The sequence below is a fragment of the Macrotis lagotis genome, chromosome 4, assembly GCF_037893015.1.
Source record: "Macrotis lagotis isolate mMagLag1 chromosome 4, bilby.v1.9.chrom.fasta, whole genome shotgun sequence".
Lineage (NCBI taxonomy): Eukaryota > Metazoa > Chordata > Mammalia > Peramelemorphia > Peramelidae > Macrotis > Macrotis lagotis.
This window is the reverse complement of record NC_133661.1, coordinates 252245752-252269598: the sequence shown is the minus strand read 5'-3', so window position 1 is coordinate 252269598 and position 23847 is coordinate 252245752. Positions and strand designations below refer to the sequence as shown.

The 23847-nt window shown below is 34.9% G+C and overlaps 1 protein-coding gene across 5 annotated transcripts in view; it reads left to right on the top strand.

Annotated features, from left to right (window-relative positions):
* RBM25 (RNA binding motif protein 25) overlaps window positions 1-22946 on the top strand; it is a 59053-nt gene extending 36107 nt beyond the window's left edge. For 3 of the 5 annotated variants that reach the window (XM_074235787.1, XM_074235785.1, XM_074235783.1), the window contains 6 exons: window positions 531-681; window positions 2455-2779; window positions 3183-3457; window positions 4402-4500; window positions 7058-7105; window positions 8920-22945. In XM_074235787.1, the coding sequence (XP_074091888.1) occupies window positions 531-681; window positions 2455-2779; window positions 3183-3457; window positions 4402-4500; window positions 7058-7105; window positions 8920-9012 (991 nt within the window). In that variant the 3' untranslated portion in view covers window positions 9013-22945. Of the gene's footprint in view, window positions 1-530; window positions 682-2454; window positions 2780-3182; window positions 3458-4401; window positions 4501-7057; window positions 7106-8919 lie in introns of all 5 variants that reach the window. The other 2 variants (XM_074235784.1, XM_074235786.1) reach the window with 1 other exon arrangement.
* Window positions 22947-23847: the final 901 nt, after the last annotated feature.

Genomic DNA, 23847 nt, shown 5'->3' with positions numbered 1-23847 from the left:
ATTTTCTGTCTTGCAAAGCCACTTCCTTTTGGGAGTATTCCCAAGAAGAAAAATTTCATTGTTCAGATAAGGTTATGGGAACTTTGTTACTAATAAAAATGCAGTGAGCTTAAGGTTATAGGCTATTGAAAACTTCTGATTATTTTCATAGTATTGATGTGTTCTGCCTTAGAGCTAGAGGAAAGTAAAATCATGATATGTTATATTCCTAGTCAGACAAGAAAGGTCTCCTCTTTCACTGATGACTGAAAACCATGTCGCTTTCTAAAAATCAGATTAGTTTTTTTTCCTAATATAGATTAGCTTTAAGAAGTCTTATTCTTTATGGTGCTTGTCAATGAATAAGTGTTAATATTTGATGGACTCAGCTAGGTGTTTTGGGAAATATTTGAATATTATCTGACCCTTATTCTTGGGAATATATCTTTTGTTTTTATTTGGAAGATAGGGTTATTTGAAAACTTTATGCTATTTGCTTATTAGTTTTAGAAGAAAAATACCTATTCCATTGAGATTCTTCTCTTTTATAGGGGTAGTGCACTTCAGAAAAGACTTCGTGACAGGGAGAAAGAAATGGAAGCAGATGAACGAGATAGGAAGAGAGAAAAGGAGGAATTAGAAGAAATAAGACAGCGTCTTCTGGCAGAAGGACACCCAGACCCAGATGCAGAGCTCCAAAGAGTAAGAAAGAAATTGGAATATTTGAGAAGAGATAATATCTTTTGTTTCTGTTTTTAGGTTTTTGCAAGGCAAATGGGGTTAAGTGGCTTGCCCAAGGCCACACAGCTAGATAATTAAGTGTCTGAGATCACATTTGAACTCAGGTACTCCTGACTCCAGGGTGGTGCTTTATCCACTGTGCCACTTAGCCACCCCCTGAGATTATATGTTTTAAGTTTTCCCTCATTAACTGAAATCAACTAAGAATTCAATGTATGGTTAACAGCAATGATGCAGGTTGCATTCTTTGCAATTATAAAAATTCATATTATGCAGCACTTACAAAGTACTATCCTCTCTGGTAACTAAACTATTAATATAGCTCATTTTACAAATGAGGAAATTGAAGTTACTATGTCTGTCTTTCATGTCCTACTGTTTGTTTCTAAAAAAGTTAAGAATAGTTTCTATTTGTAAAAATTGACTTTATAGAATTCACATGATCCTCAAAAATAGTACTTTTTAGATGATTTTGAAGAGAAATTTTGAAAGGCTGTACTATTCTTGGGATAGTAGAGTCATCCAGCATATATATCTGTTGTATGCATTATATGTAGTTACTCTAGTAACTCTAGATCCTTGGTAAGCAAGAACTGATCATGGATAGCTTAGTTGAGATTATAATGTATGGTTCACTGAATTTAATATTTTTGACCTTTTTCCCCAGTAATTTTCTTTCCTATTAACAGTATTTTTATTTTCTTCCAATTACATATAGAAATAGTTTTCAATGTTCTTTGTGAAATTTTTCCCTCTCTCCTTTTCCTCCCCCAAAAAACTCAGAAAACAATCTGATATGTTTAATATGATTGTGCATATGTAATCTGTATTTCCATATTAGTCTTGATGTAAAAGAAAAATCAGAATTAAAGGAGAAAATCAAGAGAAAAAACCAAGAGGGAAAATGGTATGCTTTGATCTGCATTCAGAATCAATAGTTCTTTCTCTGAATGTGGATGCTTGTTTTCATTACAAGTCTTTTACAGTTATCTTCAATCGCTGTATTTCTGAGAAGAGCAATTATCATATAGTTGTTGCTGTGGAACATCACACCATGTTGCTCTTACATTATTTCTATTTACTTTATTCAGTATCAATTCATGCAAGTCTTCCTAGGTTTTTTTGAAATCCTGTTCATCATTTCTTATAGAATAGTGGTGTTCCATCACATTCATATACCACAACTTGTTCAGCCATTTCCCAATTGATGACATCCCCTAATGTCTTAATTTTTTGCCACCACATAAAGAGCTGCTATAAATAGTTTTTTACATGTGGGTTCTTTCCCCGTTTTTATGAGTTCTTTGAGATACAGATTCAGTAGTGTTATTTATGGATTAAAATATATGCAGTTTTATAATCCTTTGGGCATAGTTCCAAATTTCTCTTCAGAATTTTTTGAATCAGTTCTCAATTCGATTAACAATGCATCAGTGTCTTAGTGCCCTCCAATATTTATCATCTCATTGAATTTCTAAATAAAAGTTTGAATACATAATTGCTTTGTCCTCCTCAGGATCACCATACTAAAAGAGGTACTTCATGTTTTATATTTTGTGCAGTGTTTAGCATTGTTTCTTGTATGGAGAGTAAATATTTTCAGATTATCTAATATGGAAAATGATTGCTTTGCAAAAATTCTTGCCTCAAATGTTTCGTTGTAGAAGGGAGAATTTAAATTCTGTACTTATTGCAGTTCATTCACATTAATCCAGGTTTTTAATTCGGTTACAGATGGAACAAGAAGCTGAAAGGCGCAGACAGCCACAAATAAAGCAGGAGCCAGAGTCTGAGGAAGAAGAAGAAGAAAAGCAAGAGAAAGAAGAAAAACGTGAAGAGCCTATAGAAGAAGAGGAGGAGCCAGAGCAAAAACCTTGTCTTAAACCAACCTTGCGACCCATCAGCTCAGCCCCATCAGTTTCATCTGCTAGTGGCAATGCAACCCCCAATACTCCTGGGGATGAATCTCCCTGTGGTATTATCATTCCCCATGAAAACTCACCTGATCAACAGCAACCTGAGGAACACAGGCCAAAAATAGGATTAAGTCTTAAACTGGGTATGTGTTGATCTTTTAGAATAAAGGATCAAAAAAATTAAAGAATATCAGTGCCACACCTGATAATTTTATCCTTTACTAAAGAATTGTTTAGAGATGGCTTTTCATTTTAAGTTCATTGGCAAAATGCTCTTCTATTTCACTATTTTTGTAATTTTACTTGGGCATTTCAAACTCAGAGAAATGAAAAATATAATTCTACTTGAAAACAGTATGAGAAGGGGTGCATGGGCTTTATCTGACATCCAGAGAGGTCCATGTCACAGCCCTGATATTATTGGATCTGTCTGTGAGAATTGTGACAGGCTGTGATAATATGTGTTCAGGGATAGTAGGTTATAGATTAAGATAATTGAAAATATTTTTGCTGGAGATGACTAAGTCATCTTTTTTTATTTTTTAGGTGCTTCCAATAGTCCTGGCCAGCCTAATGCTGTAAAGAGGAAGAAGCTCCCTGTGGATAGTGTCTTTAACAAATTTGAAGATGAAGACAGTGATGATGTACCCCGGAAAAGGAAACTTGTTCCTTTAGATTATGGTGAAGATGATAAAAGTTCCACCAAAGGCACTGTTAACACAGAAGAAAAGCGCAAACATATCAAAAGTCTCATTGAGAAAATTCCAACAGCTAAACCTGAGCTTTTTGCATATCCCCTCGATTGGTCTATTGTAGATTCTGTGAGTTATAACTTTAAAATTTTATTATGTTTATGACTTTGATCAGTCAAGCTCTTTTGATTTTAATTAGTGGTGTTTGTAGAGAAGATTGAATAGTGTGTCTTATACATAATGTATGCTTGTGAGAATGGTGGTTAGATAAAAAAAGTCTTAGGTGGTACTTTAGTTTCTCAAGATTCTTTCCATAATTTGTGAAGAAGAGTATGTATGTAAACATCCATATTCTTACTGGGGTAGAAAATTAGATGAAATGATCAAGGATGGAATGGATGGAAAAATGTATATTAAATGATTGTTCTGTACTAAGAACTGGAGATAAAAATTGAAGTGAAGTAATCCCTTTGTTCGATGAATTCAAATTAGGGTAGCAAGCATTATTAAGAATGCTTCAGCTTCGTGGCAAATGGAAGGCCAAGAAAAGAACAATGCTATGTTATTAGTTCACAACCAGTTACTGGTGGAACTGTAATGTGCACAAGGGGAACAGTGGGCTGGGTCTTTGGGCTTCCTTCAATGAAGGTATCCAAAGGGCAGAAAAGGCATCCTGCTGAGAACAGGTAGACCCGGGGAAGAAATGGTCTGTAGATGTTGGGACAGGAGAAAGGAACATTTCCCCAGTGCATCTAATGTACAATTATTGATGGAGCAAGGTTCTTGATGAATAATATTTGATCATTTCATAATATCATTGAAAAAATGTATATTAGTTTCCTATTGTTAATTTTCTTCCATTTTCAACCTTATTAGAAGCTAGGTTTATAGGTCAGTTCATTATTAGTAAATTATTTGCAATTTTAGTATTTTAATATGGTTGTTCATTACAAATATTACTTTTTAGCCTGAGTTCTAATGTGGTTTCATCTACTAGTATTTCATCTATAATAAATAGTATGTTGAGGATACAAATGTTGAAACAATTCAAACATTATTTTTTTCTAATGCAGACATTAATGGAACGTCGAATTAGACCATGGATTAATAAGAAAATCATTGAATATATAGGTGAAGAAGAAGCCACATTAGTTGATTTTGTTTGTTCTAAGGTTAGTGCTCTACTCTTTTTTTTCATATCAAGACTCAAGTATCCAAAATTTATAATCTTAGATTTTGAAGATGGTCTTTAAGAATTGTTGAAAAATTGATCACCTTGCGGCTAACTTGGTGATGACTTCTCTGAAATTAGCAAGGCTACCTTTTTGAGTTCAAATGGATCTGCCGGAGCTTGTGCTCTGCCTTTGTCACTACTGTGCCAAAACAAGGCATTTGATAGCTACTCCAATATGCCATGCAAGCTTTCTTTGGCTTTATTCTGACCACCAATCCCCACCAGCACACTCTAAAAAGGTACATGCATTCCAAGGGTTCAAGAGAGCAGAATGGTAGGACACTGCCCTGTGTTCTTTTTTTCTGTATGGTAATAAGAAATAGGAAGCAGTATGTGATTACAATATTGTCCAGGTCTGCTGCCTTTGATGTAATGTTGTTGAGACATGAATGTATTAGTCTCCAGCTGCAGTTGAGAAACTAATTTTTTCCCACAAAAAATTGTTTGGGTCCTCATATGATTAAGGATACAACCATTCTCTTTTCAGACAAGTTTTATTTATTATTACTATTTTTAATTTTTAAAACTCCCTCTCTCCCCTACACTCAATCCCACTGAAAAATAAAAACAAAACCATTGTAGCAACTGTGTAAAGTCAAGCAAAAGAAATGACTGCTTTGGCTATGTCAAAAATATAACTATATATTCATATCTATAACTATCTCAGTTTATATACCAAATCTGTTACCCCTCTGTCAGAAAATGAATAGCATGTTTCGTCATGAATCCTTTGGAATCATGGGCAGTTATTGTCTTACTTAGAGTTTCCAAGTCTTCCTGTATTGTTTGTCTTCACAGTGTTGTTACATATCAGTTGTTTTTCTGGTTCTGCTTACTGCATTCTGAATCAGTTCATATAAATTTACTAGGTTTCTCTGAAACTGACCTCTTTATAATTTTTTACAGGACAATAATAGTACATTCATAAGGGATAATTTGTTCAGTTATTCTTCATTTAATAGGCACGCCCTCAGTTTCCAGTTTTTTACCCACCACAAAAAGAACTGCTCAAAATATTCTTGGTACCATATGGGACCTTTCCCTCTGGGTTATAGACCTAGAAATGGTTTAGCCAAGATAATAATTAGCAAACAATTATTATGGAGCAGCTAGGTGGCACATTGGATACAGTCCGTGGCCCTGGAGTCAGGAGTACCAGAGTTTAAATCTGGCCTCAGACACTTAATAATAAGCTAGCTGTGTGACCTTGGACAAGTCACTCTTAACCTCATAGCCTTAAATAAATTTAAAAAAAAATACTAAACATTTAATACATTCCAGACACTGTGCTAGGTGTTAATTAACAAGTTTTATTTTGCGTTAGCAAGATATAGTTGCAACAATAAAAGCAGAACTATCTCTCTAAGACTGACAAATGGCATAGGAGGGCAAATTGGCATTTTTATATCTGTCTGTTTAGATGATGAGATCAAGATGGAGCTAATATGAACTTTTTTTTTCATCTGTTGGTGCCTTGACATTAAAAAACAGTAGAATGAAGTTTTTTTGTGTTGTGTATTAAAATACACCTGTGATAACTGCTTGAATTGATATAAGACTTTATAGTTACATAGTAATTTACATATATTATTTTAATTGGTTCTCCCAACCACTCAGTGATCTATAGTTAATTACAAGTGTATACCTAGTTTATTAATTAGGACAGTGACCATCAGAGGTTAAGGAGTGCTATAGGTTCTTGTTTCTCTGAGAGTAGAGCTAGGACTGAAACCTAGATCTTCAGATTCCAGTTTCAGTGTCTGTCTAGAAAAAGTAAACATAATGAAACATTTGAACTTAATACAGAGGAGATCTCTCAGTAATGTGAGATCTACTCAATCTTAAGATAATAGAATTGGTCTTGGAATTCTACGTGTAGAACCATTGTATTTCTATTATACTGTGTTGCCTACTATTGGTTTTTTGTTTTGATTAGGGTCAATATTTCTGAACCTGTTTTTGAAAAATTTATCTTCTCTTAATTGCTTAAGTACTGCATCCCCAATTGGGAATTTCCCAGAACTGGGATTTAATAACTTGAATATTTCTACTTTTCCTCCTGATGATTCAACTGAAGACTTTAAGAATATGACTTTTTTATGAATATTATATTTCATTTGTTATAAATATTTATAAAATACTTAAATTTAAATTTATGGTTTAAAAATGTATTATTCTAAGTGGCATTTCAAGGAATACTGAGTGCTCATGATTCATTTCTAGAGTCTTCTTGACATGAAATATATTCATAGTGAATGTTTTCTTGCATTTATGTTGCTTATATCATCATTAAGCACTGGCCTAGAATCAGATATGGAGTGCATAATAAATAAATAAATAAATAAGTGTGTGTGTGTGTGTGTGTGTGTGTGTGTGTGTGTGTATTTTTTTATGAACACCTTTAAATTGCTTTAGAGATTATATTAAAATCACTAACCTTATTATCGTATTTTCTCTTCAGATTTTTCAGACTAAAGGTTTTGTGTTTCTTTCAGGTTATGGCTCATAGTTCACCACAAAGTATATTAGATGATGTTGCCATGGTAAGTTGGATTTCCTTATCTAGTTATGTTCTACGTTTCCCATTTCATTGGTGTCACAAAATTTCCATCTTTGAACATCCTTGCACTGTTTGATGACATGGGGTTTTTGCAAGGCAAATGGGGTTAAAGTGGCTTCCAAGGCCACACAGCTAGGTAATTATTAAGTGTCTGAGAGCAGATTTGATTCCAGGTACTCCTGACTCCAAGGCCGGTGCTTTATCCACTATGCCACCTAGCTGCCCCGACATGTTTTTTTCAAAGAAGTTTTTTTTAAAGCTGCTTGCAGATTTGCCTCAAGCATCATTGTGCAATGCTAGAGTCAGGGATTTCTTTTTTTTTCAATCAGTCAAATCAGTCAGTTTAATAATAAACCTGATCAAATTACTGCTCCAATTGGTGCCCTTCAGTTAATGAAATTTCTTGAGTTAGTATCATGCAGTGGTACACAAATATAGTTTTAGGCTGTATCAGTTCAGTCAGTTCTCATTTATTTGTGACCTCATTGTTTTCTGATCATGTGTTATTTCTCCAGCTTGCCTTTGCCTATAATACTTCTGGTTGAGGACAAAATGAAGGAAAAAAATACTGAGATTTGTGACATTTTCATAGCATCTCCAGCAAAAGTTGTTTTGAAAGGGGAGGTTACTGAATTGGAAACCAAAAATGGTTTTGGTTTTGTCTGATGATTTAATTTGCTGGGTCATCTGTTTCTAGTTTGTATGAATAAAATGACCTTTGGCTTTATTATCTACTTATCTATACGTAAGCCTGGCAATTTCATTAGTATGAATTTCATTCTCAATAGTAAAAGACGACAGGTTGACAAGCATGATTTTTCAAAAAAGAATAATTTTTGCCCAGCAGATAGGAAAAGACATTATTGCTGATAAAAGTTGTCATCTTAAGTTGTCAACTGTTCTGTTTCTGTCTTCTGCCAAATAGATAATAACATTACTTAATTTTTTTTGGTGGATTTCATGGAAGCAAATGGAAAATATAGATGGAATGCTTTGAGCAAAGACATCCTGAATTGGCAGTAGTAATGACTCTTCGTTTGTGGATAAGTTTTAAAGGCTTCTCTTTGCAACAGATAACATAGTATTTTTCTATATATTTAAATTGTTTTCTAAGTTGTACTGTTAAAATTTGTCAGTTGCGAGGAAGGCCCATAATCCAAAATTCTTAAGTATTGTGTCTCGTTAAAAATTGTCAATAATGTCTTCAGCAGTTTACTACTTATGTATAGAACCAATTACACAATGAAGTTCTTAAAGATTCTGCCAGGTTAACTGAACTGGAATGTCTTTTGCCTGAGATAAGAGCCTCCTGACAAGGTTGACCACAGGGTAATGAATTATGGGAGCACAGTCACTATCATGGACCATTTATTAAGTTTTAACTAAGTTGCAGTTTGTGTCTGTAGAAGGAATATATATATACAGGGATTAGATTCCCCATGAATGAAGAGATCCTGTCTCACATTTTATTCTAAGTTCCGCTTAAGTAGTTTTTTGTCCTTAAATTATAGCTAGCAATAAACATTTCAGTGCATACTTCTTCATGCTTTGCCAATAAAATTACTTGTATTTGTCATTATAATTCAAAGTGGTTGGGGCAGCTAGGTGGCGCAGTCAGTAGAGCACTGGTCCTGGAGTCAGGAGTACCTGGGTTCAAATCCAGCCTCAGACATTTAATGATTACCTAGCTGTGTGGCCTTGGGCAAACCACTTAACCTCATTGCCTTGTTAAAAAAAAAATGCAAAGTGGTAGTGATTATTTGTTTTAATCAAAAATTGTTTTTCTCTCTCCTTTAGGTACTAGATGAAGAAGCAGAAGTTTTTATAGTCAAAATGTGGAGATTATTGATATATGAAACTGAAGCCAAGAAAATTGGTCTTGTGAAGTAAAACTGTTTTTACATTTAGGTTCCATTTCAAATTTTTTCCCCCTTTTCCGCCATTCAAAGGACTTTGAATTTTATCTGTCCTCAAAGACACTTGTGAGATCTGTAATTTTTTTTAATGTAGAAAATGTGAAAAAAATTTTCGGTCCTCTGCTCTGTTAAGAACCTTCTGTTCTCCCTCGGTTATAGAGTTATCTGAATCCTACATTGGTTCTCTTTATAACTCACCAGGTACAATTACTGGTATGTTTTATAAGCTGCAGCTACTGTACAACGCCTCTCTGATAATCTTGTTCTGCTAATTTGTTCCTTGTAAATATTAAAATGACTCCCTGGTTCTTTTGCAAAATTGCACTTAATGTTGAATTGTACTAGTTAGAAAACCAAGATAATCATTTTTTATTGCAAGAGTATCAGCCATCTTTTATACCCTCCCCCATGCCCTTTTTAATTTAAAACCTGATCAGAAATGACAAGTCCTGTTTAAGATATAAAACTTAAATTAGACTGTAAGAATGTGTCAAGTGGGCAATCCACACTTCTCTAAACTATGTGTGTATGAGAGTGAATGAATGTTTCAACGTCTTATTTTTTTCCTCTTCATTTGTCTTAGGGGCAGCTGCCTTAAACATTTCATGATTCAGGATCCTAAAGGGAAAGCAGTGATATTGTGCCAATCTAAATGTCTTGGACAATTGACTTGTCAGTGTCCCAATGCATGGGAATTTATTATGGTGCAACATTCTGTTGAACAGGATGGGGTTCTCCTGTTTAAGCTGTCTCCTTCAATTTTTCTCTTTAGGGAGAATGAGTTATGCAGGGCTTTTACATTTCTTTAGGCAGATCATTAATTTCTAAAGCACATTATTTCTTACATTCATTGGCTTTAACTATTATAGCTCCATTTAGCATCTCCTTGTAATCACCTCTCATCTTTTTTTTAAAAAAAAAAAAAGACAAAACCAATTTCACTATTGGGAGGAGCAGGAGAAAAACATTAATAGATTTGAACATAACAGGTTAGAAAACATTTTGGCATTCATTTTTAACCATTCTTAATTTTTCTTTTCCTTTTTTTTAAATTGTAAGGAGACTGTATGGCTTACCCTTTTTTAAAAAAATATATATATATAGATAGATACATAAATGGTGACTTTGTTTTACCTCTATATATCCAGATTAAAAATCTGATGATGTGCATAAAGACATACCATGGGCTTGTCTATAGGACAGAACTTTACCAGGGAGCAAAACAGGTTGACCGTTTAGAAAAAGCATAACTGTGACCCTGTGTTACTAGATTTCTTTCATCTTGAGGGGACATTTGAAAACACTGTTCTTAACAAATGGGAACGTGAAAAGGTTCCACCATGTAAATATTTCGAATATTAAAAAATGTATATATTTGATCTGGGGACTCAGATTCTTTCAGAGTCTTGTTAAATAAATGGCATCATGTTATAATTGTGTGGTGCAGACTAAAAAACTTAATTTAAAAATATTGAGATGAGTGTGGGGTTTTCATGACCATTTTATGGGCATTTAGTAAAGATAGAAGCAATACCTTGTTTTGGGTGGACCTCCTTTACATGTGTGGAAATGCCTTTATTCTTATAATGTTTTAAATTCTGGTTTCTTTAGGTGATAACTTAAGGAAGAAGTCCAATATCATTTGTTAATTACCAAAAAAAAAAAACAACTCCAGAAAGGATCTCTTTTCTTATCTGTTCTTTCTTCAACTTTTGTCCCATTTCAGTGATAAAAACTACTTGGGTAATAGTTAAATTCATGCTCCCTTAACATCGTTATTATATTGGAGAATTGTCTCATTCATTGGTCTAATAGGTTGGTTTCAAATTTTATTCTAGAAGATTTAAAAGATCTTGTTTTTTTTAACCTATTTAAATTTGTTTTTCATCTGTATCATTCTATTCAAAGTACATTTATCTTTCCCTTCAGTACTTACTGCATTATTGCCCTTCTAGAAATGTTGTCTTCATATTCAATGGAAAATTGGCAGTCAAAAAAACTGTATATATATGAAAATATGAAGCATCTAGGAGTTTTGAAAATAATAATTGAAAAAAATTTTAATATAAACAATAAGTCTCTAAAAATGTCAACACTACGAAAAACTTATTTAGAGGTAGATTTTTAAATATTATTTAACATGCTTTATGACTGGTATTGTATATTATTTTATTTTGATAGTTTCCAGAGCATGGGTGTCCAACTTTTTAGCTCTTCTAGGCCTCATCGCCCAATAAAAACTTATTAAGGGGCTGCATATAGAATTTAATATTTATTTATGACTACAGCGTAACCATATTGCAAATAAGTATAATAATAAAATATAATAAAGTATGGGCTTTGAGGTTTGCATGTGACCTACAGGCCACTGGTTGGACACACCTGATCCAGAGAAATATGCATTCGGTTTTCTATGAATGGATTGGACTTGCTGAGTTGTCTTTCTCAGTAGACCATGTAATATTCATCACTTCATGAGTTTTTATCAGTTACATTACTTTTAGTTTTACTATAGAAATTAGTATAACTTTTCTGTAAACCTTGACTTTTGTTACCTATACCCTTTTTCTCCCTCTAGTTTGACATCTTAAAAAGATATTTTAAATATGCAATTTCTGAAGAAGCATATTTTTAAAAAAATTTGATAGATACTTTTTCAATGTATTCCCATAGTTCCTCCATTTCATTTTATTTCCAGGTGAATCCCCAATGACACAATTCCTTCAAACATTGTAAAGTAACAACATTGTTACTTTAGTTGTGATGAATCAAACTTTACCCTCTAGTAGTCTTATATCCTTTAAAAGGAAGGTGTTTGCTGTATAAGTTAATTTCATATTTGCCTATTTTTTATCTCAATTTGTTGCCATTTAAGATCTTGAATAATTTCTAACAACTTGTTGTAATTATGTATGATGATATGATTGTAGATTTAAATTTAGAAGATACCTCAAAGATTACCAATTCTAACTTCCCAAATCCAGGGAGATTGTGAATTGCATACATTCACATAGATCATAAATGTCAGAAGTGAGCTTTAAATCTAAGTCCTTTGATTTCTGAACCAGGAGGCTTTCCACTGCCATGCTACAAGGTATTCTTTCTATGTCAGTTCAATTCCACAATGATTTATTTAGTGCCTTCTGTTTGCCAGGAAATGCAGGATTCTGATGATATTCTATTGGAGTGAAGATGTGATTTTTCATTCTGTTCACAAGTAAAAATAGTTAATTTCAGGAAGAAGAGAGAAAAACTGGTGGAAAAGGATTTGATTAAGAGGCAACACTTGAGTTTAAGCCTTAAAGGAAATTAGAGATTCTGAGATAAATAAATCTATAGAGTGCCTGTCACAGACACAGCCTATGCCAAATGAGGAATAGTTAGCAGGCTACCAAAACATTTTTCTGCTTTGTATACTTTGCATTCCTTTATACATATCTTCGCATGTGTCTCCGAGTTCTTCACATTTGCCATTCCATGTGGTACAGTATTACAGTTTATTTGGTTGTGCATATATGAATTTCCCAATTTTGCTATTAGAAATAATTCTAAGGGGCTGTTAGGTGGCGCAGTGGATAGAGTACTGGCCCTAGAGTCAGGAGTACCTGAATTCAAATCCGACCTCAGACACTTAATAATTACCTAGCTGTGTGGCCTTGGGCAAGCTACTTAACCCCATTGCCTTGCAAAAAAAGAAAAGTAATTCCATAAATATTTCCTCTTAAGTATGTCTTTTTTATTCTTATTAAAAACACTATGGGGGTGGCTAGGTGGCACAGTGGATAAAGCACCAGCCTTGGAGTCAGGAGTACCTGGGTTCAAATCCGGTCTCAGACACTTAATAATTACCTAGCTATGTGACCTAGGGCAAGCCACTTAACCCCATTTGCCTTGCAAAAACCTAAAAAAAAAAAAACCCCAAAAAACCACTATGAAAGTGTTCCCAGTAGTAGGATTGCTGGGTCAGGCCATATGAAAGGTTTGCTAATTAGTCCAACAAAAGTCTACACTTGGATATTAAAAATTAAGTTAGGATGTGAATCAGTTTCATTTAGATGATTCTATTAGCCTTTTTTCAGGGATTAAAATGCCCATTTTACAATTACAGGAGAGATTCCCCCGCCTTTTTTAAAAAGGAAAAAGTAATGTTTAAAAACATAACTACACTGTTGCTTTTGATTTAAACTATTGTTATTTTAGTTCAGATAAGTATGGAGCTATCTTTATGATTCTCTGCTTCCCCAGCAGTCATTCACTCAGATTTTCATTTTTAAAGACATTTTCAAAAGGACATTTTAATCCTTGTGTCCCTAGTATTTCACACTATACTTGTACATAATAAGTTTTAAACATTTGTTGAATCAAGTTTTTGACCCCGGACACTTTACCTCTGTCTGCCTCAATCATAAATGAAGATAATAATAGCACCTACCTCACTGGGCTGTGAAGATCAAATAAGATATTAAGTGTTTAGCTTATGGTGGACACTTAATAAATGCTTGTTCTCTCTCTCTCTCCCTCTCCCTAATTGATGTCCTTCAACTTTCATTGAGAAAGGATAGCTGGAAACTAATTAGCTGTGCATTAGTTGCTGCTTTCAATGCCAATAGAACATTCTACCCGAATTTAGGGTCAAGGTTAAGTAGTGCTCTCAAATAGAAATCATTGTGGGGCGACATCTGTGGAAATTTTTCCAGAAAGTAATGTATCTTGAGAGAGATTGTGAACATGTTGCTGTTTCACTGCTGTTTAAGAGATTCTACTATCTTTTAAAAGTTCTATGCTTGTAATTTGAAATGTAACTGAAGGAAGATTAAGGTGTAATCTAATGTTATCATGCCCATCATATATAGACCTTGATAAATTTTTTTTCCAGCTAGCTAACTTTCTTTACTGGGTGGGTATCCAAAGATGTATCCCTTGCCCTCAGAGTTCATCTTGGTCATGTAGTTCACGGGCAAGTTTCAAGAATTAAGTTGTATTGCCTTTAGAAAATCATTTCATTTCTCCTAGTTGAGGAGCTTATGGTAGTCTTAATAGAAGATATTTTGGAAAGTAAGAATTTTTTAGGTTTTTTTTTTTTTTTCAGAAAAAGTTTTCAATCAACAAAAAATTATTTATTCTCTCTACTCTAACTTTACCCTTCAGGATTTTGTCAGAGACAAGGAGACTTGTAAATAGTGAAGAGGGTATTTGAGTTTTGCATAGTACAACTAGACCAAAATATCTGTAGAATGAAGAAATAAAATTCATTGGGTAGTCTAACATGGTTTAATAGAAATACCTCTTAATATTTTGAACTCCACTTGTTCTGATTTAATTCCTCACCAAGCAGCTTTCTGAATAACATGATAAAATATAGGAAAGAACATTGATTTGATAGTCTTAATAATAGTCTTAACTTCTACCACTCAAAACCATTTGTAAAATGAGATAACTGGGGACAGTTTGGTGGTATAGTAGATAAAGCACTGAGTCAGGAGGATCTGGGTTCAAATCCAACCTCAGTCATTTAGTAGCTGTGTGAACCTGTTTAAGTCATTTAAGCCCAATTGCCCCCCCCCCCAAAATGAGATTGGTAAACTAATGTTTTTATGGTCTTTGTAAATTTGTAATTATAAATTTCTCAACCATCATGCCAAATATGCCTGCCATTGAAAACTGGCATTCCAGTTATATGTCACCTTTATGAATTTAGTATGGATCAGTTTCTTAGAGCCTGATCCACCTTTGTCTTAATTTTCAAAACATGTTGCTAGACCGCCTAGGCTCAAACCCCAAACTCATAAACTCACTTTTGGGGATTGTACCCTTTGTTCCCATGAACCAGTGAGACTCAGCCAGAAAAAGTTTGCCAGTCTTGTCATCTTAAGGGTAATACTACCAAGATTTTAATTATTGCATTAAACGGGGCAATTAATCTAGGAGATTTCTTTCAGTGAAGAGTGATTTAAAAAATTAGTTTGTATCACTAAGAAGACAGTCATTCTATAACCCTTTATAGCACTTTACAAATAAATTAATGTCATTTGATCGCTTATGAGAATGTGTAAAAGCTAACTGGATCTTTGTTATAATTAAGTCACTATAATAATAGAGATACCAGTAGAAAATTCTAGATTAACAATGAAGATAACTGAATATTCATCCTGTACTGTCTGTCACTGCTGTGTAATGATTTGCAGTGGTTTAGATAACCTTTATGAGGATAGTGATATTTATTCCCTTATCTGGCACAAAAATATACATACTTCAGAGAAATTGGAATTTATGATCGTAAATTTTCACTTTAAATTTCACATTTTTTTCCTGAATCTAGGACTGCTATGTTAAAAAAAACACATCAGTTATGGCAAATAGTAAAAATGTTAGTGGAGAGAGTAAACTTTTTGTTTCTGTATCTTTCCATATCTCAAATCCTGTGAGGTGAAGACCTTGTCTCTTAGGAAACTATTTTAGCAATGTGTAATCTTATTTTTGAGCAGAATTATTTGTTGAGGAAAACCCTCTTTGCTAATGCAGATGTGCCGATTCTGTGCTTAGAAACTCTATCCTGGTTCACTGAGAAGTTAAGTAACTTGTCCAAGATTACAAACAATCTGAAAGAACTCAAAACTGCTTATTCCATCTTGTATCATTATTATTTAGTTGTTATTGGTAGGAAATAATCTTAAAAACATAAATATCTAACACTGAAATAGCACATACAAAGAATGTTCATTTTTTTCTGTCGAAGAATTTTGAGTGTTTCATTATTAACTGACTGTGATACAAATGAGATACTCTTTTCCTTGGTATTTTTTTTTTGTTAGTTTTTGCAAGGCAATGAGGTTAAGTGGCTTGCCCAAGGCCACACGGCTAGGTAATTATTAATTGTCTGAGGCCGGATTTGAACTCAGGTACTCCTGACTCCAAGGCCAGTGCTCTATCCACTACGCCACCTAGCCGCCCCTTTTCCTTGGTATTTAAAGCAATTCAGTGTGGTTCCAATCTTTTCAGGCTTCTTAAAATTACTCCTCTTAACTTCTCTATTCCAGATGAACTGTCCTATTTGCTTAGTTTTTTTAAAAAGATGAAATTTTTAATAAAGTTGGACATTTTGATATGTAAATAACAAGGGATTTATTATGAAACTGAACTGTTATGTACATTTTCTACTATGTATAGCTTTTAAAAAGAATTCAAATTTAACAGTTTCAGTTCTACTTGCTTGTCCGTGTCCTCCTTGGAACTTTTGTGCTCTTCATTTATTTCTGATTCATTGATGTTCTTTGTTTTTTTGTGTCATTACTCCTTCTACCCCCAAAAAGTAGTCCCCACATACACACACGCATAATAGCTCTTCATATAGCTTGGATAAGCAAAACACATCCACCTATTTGCTGTGTCTAAAAATGTCTCATCTTCACTTCTAAGTCACCCATGGAGTAGGAAGCATGGTTTATCATCTCTTCCAAGTCATTGCTTAGAGGTCTTTCAGAATTATTTTCTATTAACAGTGTTGTAGATATCTTACAAATTATCATCCTAGCTCTCACTCCTTTGCTTCAAGTTCATACAAGACCTCCCAAGTTTATCTGAATCTATCCCTTTTGTTGTTAAGACAGTAAAAAAAATAGTAAAACCTGTGGTTTCATCTATTGATAAATGTCTAAACTTCAGGCAACAAACTAGAAATTCAAACACAAAGGGGCATTTTTGACCTTAGAGACAACTTGGAGTGAAAGCCAAGAATCTATGGGTCTGGGTGGGATTGCTGCATTCAAAAGACACTAAATAAGTAAAAAGGGAGGAGAATAGCATTGTATTTTTCTTTTAGGCAATGGGGTTAAGTGACTTGTTCAAGGTCACACAAGTAATTATCAAGTCTCTGAGACTGAATTTGAACTCAGGTCCTCCTGACTCCAGGACTGGTGCTCTATCCACTGTGCCCCACCTAGCTGCCCCCATTGTAAATTTTTTAATTGTATTTTATATTTTTTTTCCTTAGCAAAATTTGTCTTTTCATCCTCCCATCACTCCCCATCCTCAGCCCCAACTTGAGAACTAAAGGAAAAAAGTAAATCAAAAACTTTCTTACATTGGCCGTGTCAAAAAAAAATACCTGATTCTAAATTCTTAAGTCTTTCATCTCACTCTTCTGAAATTGTGGTTGGTCATCACATTGATAAGAGTTCCTAATTCTTTAAAAGTTTTTTGCCTTTACTGTATTGCTGTTTTTGTGTAAATCATTCTCATTGTTCTGTTTACTTCACCCTGAATAATTTCATATAGGTCTTCCCAGGAATCCCTGAAATTATTCCCTTTTATTTCTTAGACTTCAGTAGCATCCTGTTACATTTCTAAACCAAAATTTGTTTATCCATTTCCCAATTTATAGGTACGCCTCTCAGGTTCCCATTTTTTGCTACCTCTAAAGAGCAATAAATAGTAAATTCTTGAATTTATTGTGCTTAGATTGATCCCGTAAATCTGTCCTAATTACCTCCTCCTTTCTTCCCTTTGCCTATTTCCCTGTCAAATGAAATGTTTTTATGCCCAGTTCTCTGAATATATTTTTAATTTTAACCAGTTCACATGAATGAAGTTGAAGCTATCAGTTGCTCTCCCTATCTTCTCCTTATTTGTCTGGAAATCTGTATTATAATTTCTCAATTAGGTAAAGTTATTTTTCTTAAATTTCTTTTTCATTCCTCCTCATTTGTCTTATTCTCTTCTGCTCTCCATGTTTCTTCAGTTAGTCTTCTGAAAACTTCAATAGATGGTAAATTAGACTTCCGCACAATGGTATTCCATCATTCCTAACCCATGATTATTCATTCATTTCCTAATTTAATGGTACCCCCTCAGATTCCCCCCTTTTTTTTAAGTTTTTGTAAGTCAATGGGGTTAAGTGGCTTGCCTAAGGCCACACAGCCAGGTAATTATTAAGGGTGGATTTGAACTCAGGTACTCCTGACTCCAAGGCCAGTGCTCTATCCACTGTGTCACCTAGCCGCCCCATTCCCATTCTTTCTATCCCAAAAGGTGTTAATAACGTTCTATAGATCTATAGAATTTTTTTTTAAATCTACCTTCCCAATTCTCCATTCTACCCCTTTTCCTATTGTGAAATGTTTTTTCAGTACCCATGTTTGTATTCCTTCATTTGAGCAATTCAAATGTATCATTTGTCCTTTCCTTCTTCCTCCTGTCCTTATATAAAAATTACTGGTGAAATTTTTCCTAACCTTTATTTCCCTCCTTCCCTTTCCCCAGGGTATTGCTCTTCCCCACTATCAAGACAAAATAGAACTACTTGTAGACCTTTACTGAGTCTACCTCTATGATTTTATCAATAGGGTTCAGACTTTTTATTGCTCTTTGCTTTTTCATATTTCTCATAACTCCTGTGTTTGAATTTGAGAATTTGTATTCAGTTCTGGCCTTTTAATCAGGAAAGTCTGGAAATCCTGTTTCATTAAATCCCACCACCACCACTAATAATAATTGTTTTGCGGGTAATTTATTCTTGACAGTAATTCTGTGTATTGTTGAAATTTCATATTCCAAGTTTTCTGCTCCTTCACAGTGGTAGCTGCTTAAATCACTTGTGATTCTGGGTGTGGCTCTTTGGTATTTGAATTCTGCCTTTTTGACTGCTTATAGTGCTATTCTGTGATGTAGAAGCTCTGGATTTTGGTTTTAATGTTCCAGGGAGTTTTCATTTCACAAAATGTTAATAGAATCAGTCCTATTAGCTAGCTAAGAAGTTTTGCTGGTTTAGAACTGCATTATTGCAGGTTCTCTTTATTTCTTTGCAGACTGTATTAGATAACGAAACAGATTTCACTTTGCTTCTGTGGTCTGAGCCAAAGTACTAATGCTTGCTTCTGAACTTCCTCTCTGCATTCATTGCTTAGGGCTATCACATCCAAGAATGACACCCTCTGCAGTCACTTTCCAGTTTGCCTTGCACTGAGAAGTGGGTAGTGGGTGACAGTAGTTGCAAGTTGGCACCTATTCCCTATTGTAGTGCTTCACATGAATCTGGGACTTCTCTTGCCCTGGTGTATAGTGTCTTCATGGGCACCAGAGTGCTCTACAATGCTTTAAGTGTTCCTGACCTGACCAGGTCCCCAGTGTCAGCAGATCCATTTCCCTGGGCTGACCAAAGAATTCATTATGACTTTTTCCTGGTTTTCTCCATTGGGATTCAGTGCATTTTTTTTTAGGTTTGGTTTGAGAAGTTTTGTGGATATGCACTTAGCCATATCATTTGCTACTCCATCATCTTCATCAGCATTTTAGAAAACTATTTGAAGAAATTCATTGATGGGGGGCGGAATATGGAGTATTTCAGCAAAGGTCAAAGAAGCAGCAGAACTTACTTCTCACTGAAGTATGTTATAGACCATCTGGAGAGAAAAGAAATAGATGAGTTTGGGGAATATCACAAATCTAGCATAATGATACATAGTAGTGTCGAAGGATTCCAATTCAGACATCTGGAACAGCTTTCCAAAAATAACTAACAAATTGTTGATTTGCCATGGTAGTAATTTCATCTTGTAAAAGATAGTAGAACCAATAAGGGGAATTCTTTCTGGATCTTATTTTCTCTAAAAAGGAGGGACTGGTTGCTGGGATGGATAGTTAGGAAGCTTGGAAAGATGTGGCCATTCATCCAAGGTTTTGTGACAGTAGAGGAAATCAACACAGTCTGGCCCAAATTTTGGGAAATGATTGATAGGCATTCCATTGATAAAAATGCTTCCAGAGAAGTCAACCATTGCCTTGAAAGAAAAGATGATGTCAAGAATGAAATTCTGAAGACCCAAAGAAACAGTTCCAATGGAAAAAAAAATATGGAATTGGTCTGAATCTGAAGGAATTAATTTGGATACACAAGGACCTCCTACCATCCAACTTAAGATTTACTCATTTATTTGAATGTACAGAAGGTGAAAGGTCTTTAACATAAATCAGATGGGGGTGGCTAGGTGGTGTAGTGGATAAAGCACTGGCCTTGGAGTCAGGAGTACCTGGGTTCAAATCCGGTCTCACTTAGTGATTGCCTAGCTGTGTGGCCTTGGGCAAGCCACTTAACCCCATTTGCCTTGCAAAAACCTAAAAAAAAAAAGATGAATGACAGCATGACGTAAGGAATGTGAAAGCACGGAATAAATTTAGATTGTCCAGGTGAACTTACTAAGAAAGTCTATCTACACTATAACACCTTGCCTTGGGACAGATGGGGGATCACTACTGAGAGGGCAAAGCTGCTCAATTATTTTTGTTGCCCTGCTCAGAAGGGTCTTAACAAGGGAAAAGACTGCAAGAGAAGTGAACAACAGGGAATTGAAACCCTTCACATTGAGTTGTTAAAGGCACAGCTATCAGAATAATTTGAGCATCTGACAGATGCTTGTAAAGAACTGGCAGGATCATTGAGCCATTATCAGTCATTATTTGTAAGATCATAAATGAGGCACCTCATCACTAGAGAAGCATAAATATTGTTTTTGATTTCAGATGGAAGTCAGTGAATACCCTAAAATAGATCATTTAGAGATAGTTGGTGAAGACAAATTGCCACCATGGTTTCATCTGCAGATCATCCAAAACCAACCTTATGTCGTTTTTGGACAGTATCACAAAGTATATGAGAATGCCTTTGAAATCATATATTTCAATTTTAGCAAAACTGAAAGTGTCATACTGTTCTTATGGAGATAGCTGTAGATTAGGAAATGATGTAATCAGCTGGTTGGTTTAATAATCATAATTGTTAATTGCTTAATAGTTCATTGGCAAAGTCACAAGTCTTTTGTGGATTACCCTAGGGATCTGAGCTTGACCCTATTCTGTTTGACATTTTAACAAGACTTACTGATAGGTTGATCAATTTCGCAGCTTATACAAAATTAGGAGGGTTACAGGATCCAAAAGAATTTTGACAGAGTTAAGGATTCTTAATATCACAGATGTCTTATGGCAGTCTGGTGATGTATAAACACTTCGATGTAATGTACATCGCTTATATGTATATCAAAGGAACTGCTAAATTTCAACTAGAGGCTAGTGAAAATAAAAATGTGTTTCTTTTCTCATTAAACTTCATAGATCTCCAGAAATCTACAGACCCCAGTTTAAGAACCTCTAAGCTGAAGCACTGGGCTGTTTATAACTAATAAACAGGGATATGAAGTCTTTCACTTAGGTACAAAAAAACTCTACAAGTATAATATGCAGAGGGACATGACTAGAAAACACATGTTCTTAAGCTTTGGAAGTTTTAGTGGCATGCAAGCTGTAGCCAAAAAATCCCCTAACCAATCTTAGGCTGTATTTATTAGGAAGCACTTAGCTCCCAGTATTCTCTTCCTGGTCAACCTAATCTGGAGTATTGGGTACAGTTTTTGGCATCATAGTTAAAGGAAATTGAAAAGGGAGACATGAAAATTATTTGATTATTTAAAGAGTTATCACATGGAAGAGGAATTAGCCTTCTGATTGGCTCTAGACAGTAGTAGTAGTAGTAGTTGAGTGGATGTTGCAAAAAGCTAATTTAATCGATGTCAGGAAAAATTTCCTAACAAAAGTAGCTGTCCAAAAGTGAAATGGGCTTCCTCAAGGTTGTGGATAAGTAAGTTTTTAAGAGAAACAAGGATTCTCAAGTACGAGTTGGACTAGAATTCAATAAATTCTGTGACAGTAATTAAAAGTTTACTTTTAGAAACTATTTTAGAAGTAATGATACCTTTGAAATTTTCAAGCAGAGCCTTAAAGTCCACTTGTTGGGTGTATTATGGTAGTGATAGCTTTTTCAATAGGCTGAATTGAGTTTAGTCAATATAAGTATAAATTGAGTACCTATGATGTGCCAGGCACAGTGAGCTGTCTAAGGAAAACCAAGTATAAACAAAATAATAATCAAAAAGAAGAAAGTCACTAGAAATAAAAGGGAACAGGAAAGGCCTCTAGTAGGTGGAATTTTAAGCTAATCCTCTAAGGAAGTTAGGGAAGACAGTAGACAGGAAAGGCACACCAAAACAGCCAGTGATTTTTATAGAGTTGGGTGGGGGTGTGTCTTAAGGTATAAGACGACTGAAAAGGGGAATTGGGAAACAGGGAAAGGGATTGAACACCAAACAAAATTCAGGTGATAGAAGGGAGCCACTGAAGTTTTCTGATTAAGGGAGTGATTTGGACACACCTGTACGTTTAGAAAAATCATTCGACATCTAGGTAGATGGACTAGAATAGAAAGACTTGTGACAGATAGACCAAACAACATAGTTCCAGTATTTCAGGTATGGGGTGATAAGGGCCTGCACTAAGGTGGTAGAAAGTATCAGAGGAGAATATTCAAGAAATTATAAAAAGTAGACTTGACAAATCTTGACAATACATTGAAAAAGGAGTGAGGGTAAGGGGTAGAGAATGACACCTAGGTTGGAAGCCTGGATGACTGGAAATGGCATTTTGGACAGTAAAGGAAAATTTGGAAGGGGGAAGGCTTCTGGGGAAAATAAGATGAATCGGGGGCAGCTAGGTGACACTGGGTAAAGCACCAGCCCTGGAGTCAGGAGGATCTGAGTTCAAATATGCCTCAGACACTTAATAATTGTCTAGCTGTGTGGTCTTGGGCAAGTCACTTAACCCCATTACCTAATATAAATAAAATCTAAAAAGGAAAACATAATGAATCTTACATACTTAGTTGGAGGTATGTGGAAAATATAAATTGAGGTGTCCAATACATAGTTGGATAGGTCTGGAGGTTAACAAGGATGTTAAATGTAGAGAAGATTTTAGTTATCACCAGCAGAGATGGAAGCAACAGGTGCTGATGAAATAACGAAGTGAACAAGACAGAGGGTTATGGGACTCTGAGGCATGGCCTGGAAAATCTTGCAAAGGAGACTGAGGAATGATCAAATAGGAAGAAAACCAGGAAGACAAACTGCCAATGCTCTCAAGTTTTATGATTCTAAAAGTTGTATTTATATTAGTATTTCAAAATTTGTTCAGCCCTTCTCTAACTGCATATAAGGACACTTCCTCTTTGATTGTTTTGAAATATTAAAATAATGATACCCTTCTGAGGGAAAGGGTATGAACAACTGAATGATTTGGGTATAATTCTAAATTGTTGTCTAGAATGATTGGCCCCATTCTATCAGTGCATTAGTGTGTATATACTTTTTTTTCTTATTTTTTATTTTTTATTTTTTTAATTCTCATTTTGTACAAATGCTTTTTTTTTTTACATTAATAAAATATTTTTGTTTAAGAGTAAACAAGGGGTGGCTAGATGGCGTAGTGGATAAAGCACAATCTGGTCTCAGACACTTAATAATTACCTAGCTGTGTGGCCTTGGGCAAGCCACTTAACCCCATTTACCTTGCAAAAAAAAAAAACAGTAAACAAAAACCTCTCCCCCCCCCCCCCGCCATGAATATAGACTTGCTTGGGTGATAAAGTAAAGGGGAGACAAAAAAAATTAAATTAAAAAAATAATAGTAATTGTAGGTATGGCCAGGTAGCGCAATGGATGAAGTACCAGCCCTGGAGCCACAAGCACCTGAGCCCACATCTAAGCCCCGTAGACCCAACAATCACCTAGCCGTGTGACATGCAGCCACCCAATCCCCACTGCCCTGCAAAAACCAAAAAAAAAAACAAACCCAAAATAAAATAAAATAGTAATCATAGTAGGGGTGGCTGAGTGGCGGACAGAGCATTGGCCCTTGAGCCAGGAGCACCTGGGTCCAAATCCGGGCTCAGACACCCAAAGATCACCCTGCTATGTGGCCCCAGGTA